Source organism: Phaenicophaeus curvirostris, chromosome 6 (assembly GCF_032191515.1).
Source record: "Phaenicophaeus curvirostris isolate KB17595 chromosome 6, BPBGC_Pcur_1.0, whole genome shotgun sequence".
Taxonomy (NCBI): domain Eukaryota; kingdom Metazoa; phylum Chordata; class Aves; order Cuculiformes; family Cuculidae; genus Phaenicophaeus; species Phaenicophaeus curvirostris.
The window spans coordinates 25,533,237-25,553,687 of NC_091397.1; the positions used below are offsets into that span (position 1 = coordinate 25,533,237).

The 20,451-nt window shown below is 35.3% G+C and overlaps 1 protein-coding gene across 2 annotated transcripts in view; it reads left to right on the plus strand.

The window, feature by feature from the left end:
* Positions 1-20,451, plus strand: part of VPS50 (VPS50 subunit of EARP/GARPII complex) — a 94,971-nt gene that overhangs the window by 57,343 nt on the left and 17,177 nt on the right. Inside the window, exons 16-23 of one of the 2 annotated variants that reach the window (XM_069859637.1) lie at positions 398-496; positions 3,678-3,768; positions 4,338-4,514; positions 10,318-10,436; positions 11,923-12,029; positions 15,198-15,319; positions 16,253-16,309; positions 19,121-19,201. In XM_069859637.1, the coding sequence (XP_069715738.1) occupies positions 398-496; positions 3,678-3,768; positions 4,338-4,514; positions 10,318-10,436; positions 11,923-12,029; positions 15,198-15,319; positions 16,253-16,309; positions 19,121-19,201 (853 nt within the window). The remainder of the gene's footprint in view (positions 1-397; positions 497-3,677; positions 3,769-4,337; positions 4,515-10,317; positions 10,437-11,922; positions 12,030-15,197; positions 15,320-16,252; positions 16,310-19,120; positions 19,202-20,451) is intronic. The other variant, XM_069859638.1, reaches the window with a different exon arrangement.

Here is a 20,451-nt window from a genome sequence, read left to right on the forward strand (position 1 = left end):
CTCTCTTTCTTGGCATTTGGGAAAGGTAGCATCAACTGCTTTGTTGCTCAAGTAGTACTGAAATATGATATCTCAGTATTGTCCACTTGTTAGATGTACACATCTGAACTCTTAAAAGTTTGATGTTTCTAAAAGCTTTTACAGGGACTCTCAGTCAAGAGCAATAAAAGGTACTGCTAATATGTACCTATTAATGAGATCTCAAAAAGACATTTATTTTGCTTATGCTTTTTGTCTCTGTGTTTGGGACATTATGTTAGGGTTTGGAGGAAAATGAGACTTGCACTTTTGTGGAAAGGTGCATTGCTTCTTCAGGGATACATGTATGCTCAATGGTAATCACCAAGGCTTATAATTCAGCTAATAAATATTTTTATACTGTGTTTTATTGCTACAGGTTGATGCAAGTTGGAGAAGAATTTTGTGGCAGCAAGTCTGAAGTTTTGCAAGAATCTATAAGAAAACAAAGTGTTAACTATTTCAAAACATACCACAGGTGAGATGACCGTATGTGCAGTGGATGAATCTAGTGGCATTTATTTTTGTTGCTTTTAATTTTAAATGCTTTCCAGAGGAATTTCACTGTATAATGTTCCTGCATTGAGGTTGACAATGGGATATGTTTCAGAATGAGGATTGGACTCTGAATCCTGGGGAAGGGGAAAGGATGGGGAAGCCTTTGATTCCATTATAGTTGTGGGAAACCCTAATTCTGTAGCAGGCAAGCCAGATAAAGAAGAAAAGCTTCTTATTCAGAGTTTAAGTAGTTTTTCAGGCTGTCTCTTAAGCTGTTTCCTTGGATCCTGAGGAAGCAAAATGGTTACTTCTTTTTCTGTGCCACTGATCGTGTGTGGCTATGAAATGTCTTTTTCAATGTGCAATTTTGTTTTTTATCAAATGAGATGTTTAGAATGGAGTCCATCTTTCTGAGTCATATTTTCAATAGATTTTCCTTGACGAGATCTGTTTCAGTCAACTGTACTGTCGTATCTGAGGCCAGTCTCATGTGCTGTCATGTGCAGGCAGTCTCTGACCTCAGATAGGATATGTGGCTATGACCGCTTCAGGACTTGTCTATCTTTTTGTTTTAATTGCCTTGATTTTCCCAATTGTTTTGATTTGGATGATTGACAGCTCTTTCATTCTAGTTACCTAGCATTTATCTTCTTTCTGGGTGTAAATAACTAGGAAGATACAGAAAGAAATACAGCATTACTTGCTCTGAGAAACTTACTTTCCCATTCTTGGTTTGTTGTCTTTTGTAGTATGGGAGCTGTCATACAACTAAAACAACCAGACCCATTTGGTCTGAGACTTACTGCTTGAAATCCTTCCTGGACATTTGATGAACCTCTAGGGGTCTGAAAAGCTTGAGCCTTAATCAGATGCATGATAGGTCTTGTCAGGACATGAGGTGCTTAAGATGCCATACCATCTATATTTGTTGAAAGGATTCCCAACCCTCAAATTGAATGTCATGAAATGATGTGGAAACTAAGCTTGCAGCTCTAGGTTCAGAAGATCTGATTTTGTCTGCTTGACCATCTTTTACTACCTTGACTTACCACATAATGCCTTAGTTGGTTAGTTAAATATAGTTTTGACGATTATGGTTTTGCTTATCCTTCAAGGACCTATTTAACGGTTTAGAGACTCAGAGGCAGATTTTCAGCATTGTCGTTAGTAAAATAAAGGTTAAGGAACACTGATGGAATATGTGTAGAAATAATAATTTTCTGAAAAATTTCTTGAAATTCTTGTGAAAATAAAAGGAAGTACTTACTGATATGCCCCAAATTATGTGAACCTTGTAATGCTTTTTAAATGTTTCCTGGTGTGTGTGTGTGTATTGTTAAGACTAATTGGCTGATGTTTTCATCCTCACAAGGAAAAATTAAAAAAACCTTCCCTCCCAGCTTTATCCATCAAGTTGGCTTATATTAAAGCTTTAAGCCCTCTCCTTTGCACATTAAGCTAATGTGGCTTTCACTCCCCTTGTGTATTACTTGGAGAGGAAAAAAAAATAAAGCTAGTGCTTTTAGGTATTCCTTAGTACATAAAGGCCACATAGACCTGAAATGCTGAGAGTCTGTGGGTAGTCAATTCTTTGATTGTGTAATTTGACATATATGGCCTCCTGGGCAGAGTTTGTTGCATTAGAAAACTGTAAACATAGAGAAATCATCAAAGGAATTGCCCATGTCATTCAAAAAACATGGGAGAACAATGCAGCACTGGAGCATACATGAAGGCTTTTTTGGGTAAATGTTGATTTTTTTTAAAAATTAGAAAGGACTTTTGGCAGACAACATTATTAAGATGATTTTTGGGTTGCAATATACTTTTTGTTGTGATAGTTTTGTAAAAAGGTGTATCTGATCACTTGAGCTCTTCAGAGGACAAATGCATCAGACCTTCCATGCATGCCGCTTTCCAGATTTGTATGCTGATGAAAATGAAGAACATTTGTTTAAGTACTTTGTCAGTGCCTTGATTTCAACTTTGAAATGATACAAAAGCTGGTACTGTGTGGCTTTTAAATGTTTACTTTTCTATGAACTTTCTCCTTAGTCTTCCTCTCAAATAACTGTAATCTGTAATGCTGATTTTCATAGTATTTCTGATGTTGCTACCAGCTTTACTGCAAGAAGCTCAGCAAGCAGCGAGTACTCAGTGCCTTAAAGATAGCACTTGAAATCTGTTTGCATTTAAATTGATACAGCAAGCTGTAGTCAAAATTTAGCACATTGCTCATGTCCTTGAAGCAAGAAAATTTTAATTGTAGTGGTGATTATAGTTTGTTATTGAAATAATGGTATTTCTAGAATATTTTACTGCTTAATTAGAAACCCGGTGCATAATTTACCAACTGCTAATTGTTAAGCAAAACAACATACCATATACTAAGTAGAAAATATACAGCAGTGTGACCTCAATAAACACTTATTGTTTTCTTTTCCTATCTGAGTTCCTGCTTACACGGCAAGAAGATTTTCTTTATTAAGGGGATTTCTGCTTGTGGCTGAAAGGAGGCTTTTCTAATTATTAAAACCAGAACAGCAACAATGCATAGATGTAATGGCTTGATTAATTTTCCCTAATACCTTGGCACCAATGCAGAAAAGTTAAAGTTAAGCTATGAGGAAAATATATATTTGGAGATTAATAGTCATTTAACTTTTTTCTTTGAAAAGTTGAGATGTCTGTAGAACACTAATTCTTTCCATTTCTCTTTTCTACCTATTGTCTTCAATGTCTTTGAAAGAAGCATCTATCTTATATGGGCTCACAGAAGCTGTTGTACTGCTGTTAGAGTGTTTGTATGCATTTTATTGCTTTCTACAGTTTTCATAGAGGAAAAAAGTTCCAGTATTACTGCACAATCATATATATTCTGCTAGACTTTCTAATGGTTTTGGGGAAAAAAAAATTGTTTACAAATTTTGGAGGTTGACATTCTTTGAAAATTTCTCCAGAGGAGTCATAAAACATATGCTATGTTTGTAGCCACAGCTTTTAGGTGATCTGTCAGTTGAAAGAATGAGTTAAATATCTGTTCTCAAGTGCGAATTTTTGTACAGTTTTTTACGGTGTTTTTCACTGCATAGGTTAAATAATTGTCTACTTCCCGATTTACTCTCCTTACCGATTAAAGATATTCATTTGTTGTATTTCAGAACCCGTCTTGAAGAATTAAGAATGTTTTTGGAGAATGAGACTTGGGAACTTTGTCCTGTTAAATCAAGCTTTAGCATTCTGCAGCTTCATGTACGTTCTATGAATAACACATACAAATGTAGTAATATTTTAATAGCTGAGCATCCAGGTGTTCTGAGAAGTAGTATGATCCATAAACTACTGTGCAAATGTTTTTAATGGCTGCTAAAACCCCCTAAATTTCACTTTCAGGTAATGTGAACTAAAGATTCAAATGCTTTTAAAACAGCAGCGTTCCTGTTTCAAACAGATTTAAAGAAGTTGCTAGAGTTGTAAGCAGGTTTTGTTTTGTCTCCTAATTTCTGTGAAATAAAAAACTTGTTTGGTTTTCAGTTAATTTGAGACTGCAAATACTTCCAGAATGCAGATGTGTTGTATGTCATATCCAAAACATGGTAAAATTAGAAAGATGGAACAGAATAAGGTTGCCAATTTCAAGGTTAACTTGAGCCAGCATGAAAAGTGTGTTTAAATAAGCAGCAAGCCTTTGTCTGAAGTTTTCATATTTGGTTAATGGTCCACAAGTTTGTTGTTATGCTCTGTTTTCATGGAACTGAAGTCATAATAATACTGAAACTGTTGTGTTGATGATTAAAATTATACTTTGTTTCTATTAATAGGAATTTAAGTTCATGGAGCAGTCACGTTCCCCATCTGTGTCACCTAGTAAGCAGCCTGCTTCAGCAATTTCAACAACAGCAACATTATTTGAGCAGTATTCTAATGGAGGAAACCCTTTTGAAATTCAGGCTGACAGCAAAGATGATGAGACAGAAGATGTGTTAGCTTCCAATGGGGTATGGAGTGTTTTGGGGGGAAAATAATAAAAAAAAAGAACTGAAAACCTACCTCTGGTTTAATGGAGATCTGTTTTGTGTATCAATGATGATAACATGTCTTAGTACAGGGATCAGTTAACTGCAGTACTGTGTAAAACTGCAAGCCGCTTTACTCCTTTAATTAGACAGGTTGCTTTGCTTTTAACAGTGCCAGGAAGCCAGACAGCCTGTTTGAAGTTCAGTTTTTGCAGTGAATCAATATTTTTTTCCACTGAAGTCCAGTGCTTCTCAAGGCAAGCAAGATATGTTCCACCTAAATTAGTATTTTTCCAAGTATTTAAGTTATTCTTTGTGGAGATATTTTGTTCATTTTAGGGCTGTTTTTTCACTTCTTGGGAAAGAATGAGGGTTGCTCTTTCTGCTGTATTTGTTTACACTTGCGTGATTTGCCATGAATTATCTGATGTTTGTCAGGCAGCTTTTATTTGCAATTTATATGCTCAGGATGCTTGCTTTACAGTGGGACCTACTATGAAACTGAATGATATAATTTTGTGTATTTTTTCACAGAATTGTGTCAAAATCTAGCAATGATCACATATTTTACTTTAAATGTGATACCGTTCTCTTAAATGATATTAGCTGGTAACATATTTTTGTTTAAGCTTTGGCTTTATTTTATTGCTTTAATGAATAATGTTTACTTGGACTTTTCTTTTGTGATAAGGTTTGGTTTACTTTTTTGTTTAAGGTCAGTTAATCCAGCATCTCACAATAATGGCTTTTTGGTTTTCAGCTTTCTTGTTTTCGCTGTGGAACTTCAGTTGCAAAGTAGGTTGATCTGTATCTCACACACCTGAATGTGATGCTGCAGTGCCTATTCTTCACTGAACAATGCTGTAGTCTCTTTACTATTGTGTCATTTGAAGAGAAAATACAATTGATTGGCATTAAATATTGTTGTATTGTGCTTAAAGGACGCTGCTGGAGAGCCCCTTTCCTGGTGGTGGTTCTTTTCCTGTCAAGTAATACAGCAGAACATATATCCTGTCTTTTCATATTGGTAAACTGGGAAGAGTTGCATGGTCATCACTGTTACACTTGTATGTAGACTCTGAATGAGTGTGTTAAGCAAAGAATGCACTGCAGGGCACACTGAGAACTACAGAATTCTATAACAGTATGTTGAAACACATTGTGAAACAAAGCTTTTGGGGAATATGGGTAGTATATATGGTAGTACAGTATTTGGTAGATATATGCCAAAACGATGCTTAGTGGAATAAGGATTAATGATGATACTTTTGAGGCTTTCAGAATGAAAGCTCCCTCTGCTGAGGAGTTAATTTCAGACTTCTGTGTATGTTTGTAAATAGTTTTGCTTTCTAAAAGACTTTTCTGAAGAAAAAGGACTAGAAAATTAAGTTAACCTTTTGTATTTTGGGGTAATACGAATTTTACCGTCTAATCGTCCTGGATAAAAGTGTCTTTTTTATTCTGCATTTGTCTCTAGCCACTGGAAAATATTTCTGTTTGTAAAGGTTGCTATTCTTATACTGTTTGTTCACTGCTGTCCATTTTTTAAAGGTGTGTGAGGCCCGATCCCCACCAGACCTGAAGCTACTTAAGACAGTAAGCATTAGTGTGTTAGTACAGGATCACCTCATGCTTTGCGTGTAGGTGCTGCTATAGCGACAGGCACTATGGCGGAGATGAGGTTCTTGTAAATCACAGTCAGGATGCCATATATGTTCTCTGGTGGGACTGAAAGCGGCTGCCCTTGCGGTTCAGCAGTGGCAGGCTGTGGGTTTGGTGAAATAGACTAGAGGGAGTCGAGTTCCCATGAATTACCAGCAAGCTGACCTGTTACATATATAGCAAAGTCAATATTGTGGTTTCTCTGTCTTTAATTTTGGACAGTGTCCTGTTTGGTAGTCTTGCATGTTGTCAAGGACTTGCAACGCTGACTGCATTGTCCACTTTTCCAAAGCTGTGTACCCATTTAGTGTTCTTTATTAGTGAAACTTTAATATTTAAATTGATAAAATCTGATTTTGTGCCTGCTGAAGAGTTATAATGAATTTTCGCTTTCCTTTTACAACAGATGGACAGAATGTTCTGTGTGGAAAAGAATTAAATACTAATGATATGATTTATTACACATTTTTTCATGTGAAATGTGGATTAGACTTAGTCACTCCTATTGTAAAATAGGTTTTATTAACCTTAAAGGTAGTGATATTTGGAAAGAACTTAGGAACAGTGAAGTACTAACCTTTTTTTTTCCTAAGTAAACTTAAGTTTCAGATTGCTTAATGTAATTTAAAATTGATTATGGAGAATGATGCTTTTGATTTTTCTTGCTTCCTTGTGGGAATCAGTTGTCATGAATATTTCTTTTGTTTGACGTATTTCTAGCAATGCTGCGTATTAATGAGTTTATTCCATATGATAATTTGAGTATAATGCATTGGAGAATGGTAATTAATTGTGTTTAATATCAAAAGATGTTAAGTCAATCTGAGGAATCATACTGACGGTGCAGATGAAGGTGTTCAACGATGCTAAGAAGCCACTTACTTGGTTTTCGTCACTGTATCTGGCTGCTAACTCAGTCACTGGAAAGATAAAATCCTTTCATAAATCTTTGTGAGCCAGGGAAGTATTACACGCATTTACACAGACAATTGAAGCACAGAATGGGCTAATTAACTTGTCAGTAGTTGTACAGAATATCTAACCTGGATGCCTTTAGAATCTAGTTTCATGTGACCTTACTGAGTATATTTTCCAGGTGACCATCCTATGTTCCTTTTTCACATTTTTCATCTCCTCTCTCAGTTGCTGGCTGTTCCACAGTGCTGACACATAGAAATAACTCTTCTTTTTTTTAAAAAAAATGTTACGCCTATTTGGTTATCCTTCACATAGAAGCAGAAAGAACTTGCTTAGATAACGTGGACTAAAATTTCTACAAAGGTTTTACATTTCGGTTTCTTGACTGACCTGTTAAGGTGAAGGCACATTTTAGCACTGGAAAATATTTTAGATGGAGGACACAAAACTTTGTTTCCAGAGAATGCAGATATGTTTCCAAATATTTTGACAAACGTAGAAGTGATTCATTTACTTGTCAAATGATCTGTAGGCAAGAACTGTCAAGATTTCTTTTGAATATTTTATAGTCTTTCTAACTGTTTAGTTTTTGCACTTCTGGATGGCTGAAAATGGGCCTCTGGGTCCAGTCACCTCAGCTCTGTACCTTGAGCTTCAGTGAGGTGCTATATATCCCTTTTCTGTAGCTCCCTAAAATTTTGTTGTTGTGATATAGTTAACTTACAGTTTTGTAACACACTGCAGCTTTGATGAATCTTACCACTGTACTGTGGGTTTGTTTGGGCTGTTGCCTAAACACTTGTGAACTGATTTATTGCTACAAAATACCTGAATTCCTTCTAGCACTTAAAAATTTTACTGCAGGCTGTGCCCATTCAAAATGGATTTATGAAGACTCTTCAGGTTAAGGTCACTATTTAATAGTTGTGAGTTACTTACTGTTTATTTTTAAATGCAGATATTTTTATCCCATTACATAACTTCTGTAGCTCATTAATAGCATTAGATTCAGGGGACTTAATAGAGTATTTTTCCATGTAAAAAGAAAATTACTTATAATTCTTTTAATCCATGTCGTTAAGACAGTTGATATGTCAGCTGTCAGATTCATATATTAATATGAATTGTAGTCAATTTATGGTTTTATTGTCACTAGATTTTTGTTCCATCGGCACGTCGTTTATTATGTGTTAATGCATAATAAGTGGTGGCAGTTCTCCATGCTCGTGTTCCAGCCAAGTTAGTTAAACTATGAGTCTTTTTGTCCTTAATCAAGTCTGAACTCTGCTCATTTTTTAAATAAACTGAGCTGCTTTCATTATAGCTTTCCTTTGTCTGAAATCTTCATGAGGCAGAAATTTTGCCTGTGAATACTAATGATAAAAACGTTTCTTCTTAGTCTATTTCTCATACTAAGTTCTTTTTTCAAACTGAGCTGGTTTTGCTTTGAATTTGTGCTGTGGACTTCTCACTTTTGTAATATACTGCTTTCGTAGAGCTGGGCTTTGAAAGCCTCCATAGCTTGGGGCTGGGGCCAGGAATTGCAGTGCATGACTGGTTCTTGTTTTCTTCTATGAGTTTGGGTTGCAGAATTGTGTTCCTTGCTTGCTCAGTGGTTTTTGTTTGTTCTATGTACAGTGCAAAGTTTCCATGTGTAGAAAGTACAGATATATACAAAGTTACTCTTCTTGCTGTTAATATAGATAGAAAAGTATGCAGAAAAATTAGTGAGAAAAAAATTACATGGTAATAGAAGCCATGAGAAATACTTATATTTTTGTAGTAGCATTTGCTGCTTATGGTTTTCTTGGCATGCTTGTGCTTAGTTGTAGAATCATAGAATCACCGGATTGGAAAAGACTCACCGGATCATCGAGTCCAACCATTCCTATCAATCACTCAACCATGCCCCTCAGCACCTCGTCCACCCGTGCCTTAAACACCTCCAGGGAAGGTGACTCAACCACCTCCCTGGGTAGCCTGTTCCAGTGCCCAATGACCCTTTCTGTGAAGAATTTTTTTTCCTAATGTCCAGCCTAAATCTCCCCTGGCGGAGCTTGAGGCCATTCCCTCTTTTCCTGTCCCCTGTCACTTGGGAGACGAGGCCAGCTCCCTCCTCTCCACAACCCCCTTTTAGGTAGTTGTAGAGAGCAATGAGGTCTCCCCTCAGCCTCCTCTTCTCCAGGCTAAACAACCCCAGCTCTCTCAGCTGTTCCTCATAAGGCCTGTTCTCCAGCCCCCTCACCAGCTTTGTTGTTCTTCTCTGGACTCGCTCCAGAGCCTCAACATCCTTCTTGTGGTCCAGCCTGTTCAGATCCCTTTGCAGAGCCTCCTTACCCTCCATCAGATCCACACTTCCACTCACCTTAGTATCGTCCGCAAACTTGCTAAGGGTGCACTCAATGCCTTCATCCAGGTCATTGATTAAGACATTGAACAGGGCTGAACCCAGCACTGAGCCCTGGGGAGCCCCACTTGTAACTGTCCTCCAGCTGGATTTAACGCCAATTTAATAATCACATTTGGTGTATTTTGTTTTCTGTTTTCTTTAAAGCATTTCTCGAGAAACTCTGAGGAGCAGAGATTAGTCAAAATCACCCTGGTCTATAGCAGGTTAAGTGGTAGAAAGACACTCTATTAGAAATGTTTTTTTGAAGTATACTAAAATCAAGCTTATAAACAACTGCAGGTTGTTTTTTTGGTGATGTTTCTTTTTAAATAAATGTGTACAATGTAAGTATTTTTGTGAATCAATGGTTTAGTCCTTCTTGCATTAATAATTAAGGATTGCGTGGTGCCAACTTATTGCCACCATGTGGATACATTTTGAAGCTTTATTACAAGGCTTTATTTCTTAGCAAATAAAAGCTGAGATATGTAGGTGCTTGATGCAGCAACGAGAAACCGAAAAAAATGATCAGTAGCTAGGAGAAATAGGATGATGCAAATATTTATTCTTAATCAACATCTGAAAATAGAAGTTTGTTTTGAAATATGCTTACAAATGGCTTTGAATTATTTGCCTGCTGCATTTTTAATGAACACTGTCAGCAGCCTTTCAGCCATCAAAGTAATTTGTATCCTGATCAAGAAGGCCAAGAAGTGACCAAAGTGATACATTAAATTAGTGACACTATTATAAGGAAACTAATGACAGTCAATATATTATTTTTTCTTTTCTTTTTTTTTTGTTTTTTTTTAATAGTATGAATCGGATGAACAAGAAAAAAGTGCATATCAAGAGTATGATAGTGACAGTGATGTTCCTGAAGAGTTGAAAAGAGATTATGTGGATGAACAGACAGGAGATGCCCCTGTGAAAAGGTGAGTGTACTGTGTGAGTCCTTGATTTCATTTGCATGCTTTTCATGTTAGTAGTTTCATTAATTTATTTTCTGTTTAATCTATAATCTGTAGCAGTGAAATAATAATCAAGTGATCATGCTACCTGTGCAGTTAGAAAGTCTCAGCCCTTAGAACTCTGGGAGGGGGAGGAATGTGCAACTACCCATCGTTATTGCAGGAAGAAACTTTGGAAGGCAAGATTTTGAAGGAGGATAAAGGCTCTGTGAAGCAGGTAGTGGAAAAATGATTAGCAAGATTTTAGATATTAAATAAAGGTTCTAAAGGTTCTTCTACAGCTGTTGTTGTGCATACGTATAATTTCTGTTGTCTCCAAAGTAGTTAATAGGCAAATAACTTGAAGCAGTAAACTTTTTTATAGATTAAAAAAGAAAAAATTGAATTCTTGTATAGCTTGAAGACAGTAATTTGGAATTTTAAATTTACTTTTTCTTTAAGAATATGTATACACACGTAGGTATACATGAGTATACATATTACATTTTTATAAGTATATATAGAGATATTTTATACTTATATTTGCATGCAAAAAAAGCCAACTGTAGCCTTTGAATGAATCTGAAATACAAATTTCTGTCTAGGGCACTGTACTGCTTAGATGATCATTCAGATTTTGTGAAGCAGTCTAACATTATTTGTATGTAGAGGAATGCAGGAGAACGAGAAAGCCATCACTTGGTTCAAAGCAGAGGAATTTTTTTTTTTTTTAATGAAATAACTCTTTGGGATAAAATGTTGTTAGCTTCATTTCATAAGATATGTCATGTAAACTTACCTCATTTCAAAGAGGTTATGGAGATAATGATAAAAATGACGTAACTGGAACAAGCCACAGTCACTGCCCATAGCTTTGTGCTGTGAAATTGAATCATTCTGAATGTTTTAGAAGAATGCCATTTTGAGGTGGGGCCGCTGGCAGATGGTTTCTCTCAAAGAATCATAGACTGTTGCGAATTGAAAGGGATCTGTAGGAGTCATCGAGTCCAGCTTCTTGCAAGATGACAGCTTTTGAAAAATGTAATGTCTTTCTAGTTTCATCTGGCTCAAAATTGTTTGTATTTCCGGATAGTAATTTTCAGCTGTAGCTTACTAGTCTCCCCTGTTTTGTTGTTGCTTACATTTTCATTTTCTTTAGTTCATAAACTACAAATTTGAGTCAGAGTGATTAAAATGATTGCTGAGGCCAGATGGAGGCCTGCAGAACTCAAGCCTTAGATTACAACACAAACTCCTTTGTCTAGCACAATTTTATGTAATTTAGACCAGATTTCTCTCTTTAAATGTTAGAATCCTAACCCAAGTTATGCTTCTGCAAAAATAAATTACTGCACTGGGAGACATATTGTCATGTGAAAGAAAAATTTCTTTTCTATTTATTGTATTTGTATGTCCTTGAATTTAATAATCAGTCACATTTGGTGCGTTTTGTTTTCTGTTTTCTTTAAAGCATTTCTCGAGAAACTCTGAGGAGCAGAAAGAGATCAGATTATAACCTTAATAAAGTGAATGCACCTATCCTAACAAACACTACACTGAATGTAATAAGGCTTGTTGGTATGTAGAACAACTGTAGTTTTTTTATATAGTTTTATTTTAAAGCAAACCTATGGATTATAGCAAATCTGTTACATGAATTTTAAAGCTTTTGAAAATATAACTAATTGGACTCTATTTCCGCTCTTTGAAAATGTTAAACAGGAATGAAGCACTAAACCAAAATGTTTTTTATTAAATACACAAATTTGGTTATATCTTGTGAGTTATTTCTGCTTTGAAAATCAATCTGCATGCGTTTATTGTTTTCAGCCAATAATGGTGGATTATTTGTCTGAAATATTGAATGGGTAAAAACAGTGGACATGAAACATTTCCTTTCTACGTTGTGAAAAGTTATGAAAGAACTTAAAGATTGGGGGTGTGCGTTGCCCTTTCATTACTGAAATTCTTACACCCAGAACAACTATTTTTACTGCAAAGGAAAGTGCACTTCCATACTGATAACTGCAGTAATTGGAATGCATCCTAGTAATCCTTGGGGAGTTTAGGTTATCTCTGCCGTGAGGTGGTCAAGACAAGACCAGCTGCTGAGCAATGTGATCTCCTTAGACCTGCTCTTGAGCAGTCCTTCATCCTAGAAATTAAAGCAGGTGTTCAATAGTTGCTTGGATGACTGTTTTCCCTGTTCTTGAATATGTTTTTATTTGCTGTTCTTCAATCATAGTGGTACAACCTGTGTTGTGACTACTTTTTGCACATACAGATAATTATGCCGATTACCAGACTGATGATTTCATGGGCATTTTTTATTATATTCTGATTCCTTTACACCTGTAGCTTGACTGCTTTAAGGTCTTTTCCATGTCATTCTTAGCGTGGCTGAAAATAGCCAATTTAGTCACCCTGTTCACTTTCTCCTCACTTTTCTCACTGTCAATTTCATTGTCTGCGGTGAAGACCAAGGCAAACTATTAATTCTTGCTTTTCAGCTGTCTTGATTGTCTACAGTTTTTGTCTTGTCATTACCTGATTTTTACCATCTTTGGAAAATTTATTATAGCAAAAAGTTTGGTACTTCTAGCACTTAATGTAACTTCCTGAGTGAATAGGTCTGTTTTTCCCCTTTGTCCTTGCCCTTGTCCTTGTCATCCTTTGCTTCTAGTTTCTTTGCAATTTCTTGTATTTTTAATATGCAGTGACCCTACCTCACTTTTACCTTAATTTGTATCTTTTTTGAGGAGTACCTCCCATTTGATATCGGAAATGGAACATTTGCACCATATTTCTGTTAGACATAAAGCTGCATATTAAACCTCTAGCACAGAAGTTGAAAATGCAGTCATCTTTTGTTATGACTTTTGGCCTTAGCATGCAAATACTTCATCCACTTCTTCCAGGTAGCATCCCCAAGGCTAACTAATGGTTAATGCCTGCATCGAAAAAGAAACAAATAAGATACTACTATCAACTTGACTTCTGGTAAAGCTAGATCAGCTCCCTGATCCTAGTTAAAAGCAAATCATAAAGGAAACTAAGTTTAAAAAGGGAAGTTGGAGTGAAATGAAGATGCAGCTTTTATTTAAATTACCTGATCAAGTAACAGAAATGGTTGGCTAACGTTTTAGGAAGGGATGTTTTCTCAATGTGGTTCTCGCTGAGTGAGTATAACAGTGCTCATAACCCATTTGGACTGTTTCTGTTTATTCTGTGCTTTCTATGGAGGCTAGATGAATAAGAGTGTAGCTTAATATTTATAAACTACATAACTGAGTTGCTCTGTATAACTGAAGTGAGAAATGCTAAAACTTTGCTTAATCTGAATTTGAAATGAGCAGTATTAATTTACCTGTTTTCCCCTCAAGTTAATAAATGAGATAATTATTTCTCTGTTTCCAGCATAAAGTAACCATTAGATTAATTTATAATGCTGATTTTTTTCCTATGAAGCTATGGTGTGTTGACTTAAAATTTTAAGGAAGAATGAACCTATGTTAAATTTGTATTGAATAATTTGATCTACATTCTATGCATCCACAAGAATAATTCATGATAATGTCATTTTATACACTGACTGGGTGACTGTTTCTTAACTTGAAAGTTTTTTAATGCCCTCCAATTTTTCTTTTGTTGTGAATGTTCTCTGGAGAAGAAATTCTTAGATTTTCCTTGCTTTACAACCCATTAAATTTAAGAAAATAATAATAATGGTGATAAATCTCACAGCAGAAATCTTTTAGCTGAAGGAAGTGATTGGCCACATAGCATAGAGACTCACAGGACTTTAAAAACTGTAAGTCTTTCAAAATTATATAATTGCAGTGGGCTTTTCACATTTTCTTTCAAAGTGGCATTTTAGCTCCTAATGTATGTCATAGGGAGCTGCATGTCCGCAATTGTGACAGTCCCTGAGAAATTATTTTACTAATGACCACAGATAGACTAAAAACTCATATCTATGTCATTCAGGACATTACGTATTTATTTAGCTTTTTGGTTTTAGTCATCAGTTTCATATAGATTAGTCCAATAGGCAATACTTGCTAGTTACTCTATTTCAAGACAAAATAACTGCTGGAAATAATACTTCAAAAAAAAAACAAAACTCAAACAGGCAAATGTTCGGCCATTCTAGGTATTTGGTTTGACTCTGCTAACATGTAGATGAAGGTCTTGAGTTTTTTTTTTCTTGGTTGGTTTGGGATTTTTTATATTGTTAGGAAGGGGAGCTGAAAATGCTATGTTGCTGATGTGAAACACGTTATTCCTAGAGTTTTTTGAGTAAAATTCAGTCTTAGGCATATTGTTTTTATACTGTGGTTTTCTATTGCTTGAAAAATGTCTATATATGCATATATAAACATACACCAGTGCATAAAATCTTCAATGACTCTATATATCATTTGCCAGAGACTACTTTAGGAGATTTTTTTTTTTGCTAAATGAAGCTGAATGTATAGAGGATCTGGAAAGTTGTGTATTTTTAACTTGGTACCAGAAGGCCAAGAATGGTTCTAGACATTTTGATACTGACTAACATCCACATTTGAGAAGTCTTGAGGCATTTGTGGTGTCCTCCTAGTCTCTAAAATGCTACCAAGTGTTTCTTAACCAATATTCAAGGCTAAATAATAAACTTTATAAAGCTGGATTTGAGTTTGTCAAACTCAGCACTGTCTTTGTAATACCTATGCTGAGGAAACTGATGTTCTGCATTTAATTTTTAAGGGAAATACATGCAAATGATGAATATTCTGAGACCAATTGCATTTGATGTGATCCACTTCATGTCCCAGCTCTTCGATTACTATTTGTATGCAGTCTATACGTTTTTTGGCCGAAATGACACGGTAGGTAGAAATAGTATTAATTTCCAAGTGTCACTGTACACACAGAATATAGAGGATATTACCTAATATGTAATACCCAGAAAAAATAGTGGCAACGGAATGGGTTTGAATGCAGGAGTATGAAAAGACTGATGAGATCAGCAATAAGGAGAATAAGCACTGGGAACGTCATTATCATCAGGATATGAATCCCATTGTGTTATGAATAGATTCTATACTCTTTTTCCAGCAGTATCTTGAAAGGAAAGACAAATATGAAATACCTAAAAGTAGTGGCAGAAAGTGGGGAGCAAAGGAGCGGTCTGCAGGAGGGGGTGGTCGTTTAAAGCCTGTGGAGTATGAGGTGATTTACTTTTCCTACGTGTATTTCTCTAGCTTACGTAAGAATAGCAAAAGGAAGACAGAAAGTAGGCTGAGAAAATTAAGTATCAGTTCAGCTTTAAGAGGTTTGAAATACAGCTTTTTCAAATCTGGTGTTCTTCTGTCAAAATAATTGCATTAATGAAAACGGATTTTTTTTGAGTGATCTTGTAGCTGAAATAAATGCTTGTTGGCAATGTCTGTACTTGACATAGATCAACTTCCAACAGAATTGCCTTAGAGCATTTCTGAAAAGTTGAACGTAAAAACAGTTTTCCCCTATTGGCCCCTAAATTACTCCACAAGTAATAATATTGTGGGGTTCCAAATTCATCATCATCTGTTGGCAAATTGTAACGGATTTTCACTGTCAACACATGGTTCTGAATGCTTTTGAGCTGCTCTCTTTGGAAGGGTAAATGTATCTGTAATTTGTTTGTGTTTAGAAGATGAGTGGGGTGGGGTTTTTTTTGTTTATTGTTACTATAATTGGTTTTCATTGGTTTAGTGAGCTGCTCACATTGTTTTGCATTTATTTTTATTTTTTGCACTTCCTGTTTTGTGGTTTTAAAGCCCATACTGAGTTCCTCACTCTCTGCTTCTAACAGAGAACAGCACAGTGCTAGGCAGGTAAACATTATAGCCAATGGGCGGTATAATTGTTGTGTTTTTGTAGCGTGCCTAATTTTTGTTTTGATAGATGATTTTCCATGGGAAACATACTGTTTACAAAGGGTCTATGAATGTAATAAACCCTCTTGTAATGCTGCTTGAATGTTCTCACTTCCCACAGTGTTTATAAACCTCTAGAGTATAGAGATGGGTGATGGTATGTGATTTAGACCACTGAGAGTGTTGCTGTTTTATTTTTGTTTACAAAATAGCGTCAAATAGGATTCTTAAAAGTACGCTGGTGTAATACTTCCTTAAATTGCTGAAATTCTTTGTGAATATTGTACTTAAGTTTTATATGTAAGTTAGTACACACATAAGGAGAGTGATTAATTGTATAGAGTTTGTTGCCAGTTCAGTGAAAACTAAGGATTTAAAATAGACTAGTTGAATACCATGTCTGGTCATGATGCTAAGTCATTACTCTTCCCAGAACTCCTTAGAATGATTGTCCTATGTAGTCAGTGTTTGGCTTTCTTCACTGCCAGAAGTTGCACACTGTTGTAACCAGAATTGCTCTTTCAAACCTTTTTTAATTTCTGGGATGCAAGTTAAGGCTGCCTTTCCTCCTTATCCCAAACTGTGGCGCAACTTAACATGAAATTAAAAAAAAGGCCTATTTTTAATTTCTGCTTACAAAAATGTAAGATATTCCTGGATATGGCCCAGAGTAGTCTTCCTCACCAGAATAAATTTGAGATGAGTTTTAATTTTTTTAACAAGACATTATAGTAATTTATAAACCAGTGACGCCTCTTATGTAAAACTTGTTTTTTAACTGTAAGAGGTTATGTTCAATTTGCGATGAATAGAATTATTCTGTAAATTGTCTAGTGCTCTGCTTACTAGCTGTACCAGGTCATCAATTTGTGGAATTTAAATAACTACCATTTTGCATATAGAAATGGCAAAAACTTCCATGAAGCAAAGCAGTTATACAGATGAGTGACACGTTTCATGTGAAGTCATGACGTGCTGTCCTAGTGGAAAAATGTTGAGCAACAATCTTTTTTTGGTTTTGTTTGGTTGGTTATTGGGTTTTTTTCCCCCTCATACATATGGGCGTACAATTCTGACTTCAGGCTGTAACTGGTTCTTGATATATAATGTTTTATGGACATTTTGTTTTTACATTCTTTTTCATTTATATATGTTTCACATGTAAAATTGCCATTTTTTTAGAAAGATGTATGTCATTACAGAATAAGTAAGTGAAAGTGACTGGTAGCTATTGAAAGTTAGTAATTGAAAGGCAGAAAGAAAGGATCAGTGGCAAATTGTATGTAGTTTAGATGGTGCAGGTGCAAATTTCTTAGAATGAAATTTAATGGCTGAAACGTGCAAATATGCTTTTAATATAGATATATATTTTCTCTTCAGAAGGGTATTCTTTCTATTTGTTCTAACCTTAACAGGGAAATAGCCAGTCTTGAATTGCAGTCCTTATGGCAGCATCTTGAAAAACTGCTATATTACTTAAGGAATAAAAAAAGATAATTTGGACAACTAAGGGTGTGTTTCTCAAAGGAAAAAAAAAGTGATTTTCTTTTTCACTCATATATCTGCAAAATCAAAGGCAGTTCAGAACTGATAATTTAACACAAATTATTTGATAAAAGTTTGCCTGCAGGACAGTAAAAGTGTGAACGCTTTTTATCAAATGTGGACACTAGGATAGTGATTCTTGTCTCCTAGATTAGGTTCTAGATTTCAGTAGATTATACTTCCACTGGGAATTCACTTCACACTTAAATTTTCATTTAATTTATGGGAGAATTGGGGCAGATGGACATCTTAAATCAGAAAAGTTAGATGAAGTAAGTGGGGACCTAAACCATACTGTTTTATATATAAAGGAGCAGAGGAGATGACATGATCTCGGATGCTTCCGTCCCTGATTTAGTGCACTGAAAATAAGTCTGATAATACAGCGTACAAAGGGGCTCTAAATATTGCTCAGTAAATTGCCTTTTGGTGTGAATCACATACCAGAACTATATTCAAATACTTCCACATCCTTGAAATAAGTGTTTCTTAGCTGTCTTATTTCCTCTTCCTTTGTTGTGTTAGTTTGCTCTTTGTTTATCTAATTGAAAGTAGAAGATAAATAGCTATAGTAATTATGCATGTGGAGTCAGACCCTCAGCTGGTGTAATTCATTGGATTTACTAGAAAATCAGTGTAGCTATATTGATTTATCCCAGCTGAACATCTGCCCCATTATCTTCTGAGCTGTGAACATGAAGATGGCACATTTCTCAGGTAGATCTTTATAAGCACATATGTCAATTTTAGAAAGATTAATTGATGTAATTTTACATATGCAAGTGAGATATTTAATAAGTAATTGCAATAAATATTATAGCTTGAGAGAGAAATCAAGACCATTTGTCTCGAGTGTGTTGTGCATGCAAGTCTCAATGGAGGCATTGTGGTGCACCATTCTAGGCTCATCACCAAAATGAGAAATTATGGAGTCCTGCACCCAAATACAGTATTGTAACAATAAAGGATACTGGTTGTTCATTTGTATGAATGATAAGCTGTCATCTTCATGAAAGGTACTCAGGTCATCCTTCACACCAGTGCAGTGTTGATTGCCATGACCTCTGATTTCCTTTTCGTTTTGTATGATTGTGATTATGTGCTAAAACTTTAATGGAAGTAAATTGTAGCTAGTGTTTACAAACTGAAGTTTTGCTGTATAACTGTAAAGTTTAAACCAATGAATTTTCCTTTCCCAACTTAAATAGAATGTAATTCTTCCAGTTTGAATCAACAGGACTGGGCCTTAGTAGCAGCAGATTACGTACTACACTGAACAGAATTCAGGAAAGTCTGATTGATCTGGTAAGTACCTGGATTTTGTCAATTCTGAGTGGAATACACATGTGTTGGAAATATAAGAATTGTAGTTCATTGAGGCATTCTGATTTTTATCTTTCTTCATATTCAGTGTGTGAAATGATAAAGGCTTAGTTTCACATTGCATCATGAAATCACGTTTTTCTACTATGCAATAAAGCTTCTTTAATAGCTTTTGCTAAATGTGGCAATAAAACTATGTATTTAAATGCTACAATGAATTATGGTTCATGTAATAAAGATAGGCATTCCAGTAGTGTGCTTATTAAATGACATTTTTATTAAAAAAACCTCCAAACAGCACAATAGATGATTAATTTTTCTTTGATAAAAAAATAGCAAACCGATGAACCATCCTAAAGATTGCTTACTTTACAAGATAACAGAAATAGCATACTAAGCCTTTCGCTAAGTCATTTCTGAATTGTGGGGAACTTTCCCTGACCCATTATAGATTATATCACATTGTTCAATCCATTGAATTATTTTCAAAATGTGGAAAGTAAACGTGATGTTTTTGTCACACTGGTAGTAGGTTACTGACCTTCACATCACATTACAACGGGTAAGCAGGTAACTTGAGGTAGATTTTGTGGATTCGACTGAGCAGTCAGGTTTATTACTAAGTATTCTGCAAAAATGGAAATTTAAAGTTCTTCTTTTCCATCTTTATATAAGCCCCATGAAACATTATGTAGAAATTTCCTAAGAGTATCATAAATGGCTTGATTAGTAATTAATATCAAGGGTGCTGCAGGGAGGATTTATTTTCTAAGTCTTTGGACTCTGCTCTGACTTTCTCGAGGATTTGGCACTCTACAGAAATGTACTTTATGACTTTTTAATTCCTTGAAGTATTATATTGAATCCTAAACTGTTCTTTTGGAGAAGCTTCTTAAAGGATTTTGAGACCATTTCTTATAGAGTCAGTAGAGGGAGCATAAGATAACTAATAACCCCAGGCCTCTGTAAAACAAAAAAAGGGTTAGACACACTGATATTCATCTCAAAGGCAGTGTGTTCAGAAAGAAAAAATAGTCATAAGATGATCTTGGAAATTAATCAGTTAAAGATTATGGAAAAATGGCAAGTTATAGAATGAATTATTTAAACTTAGTGTGTAGTCACAGTTCCTGACAGTGCTTTAAAACCTTGGAATTTTTTATCAGTCAAAATAATTTTTAAAAGCTGATTTCTAGGAATAAACTGGAAAAATTGCAGCACTTCTTTTTCTT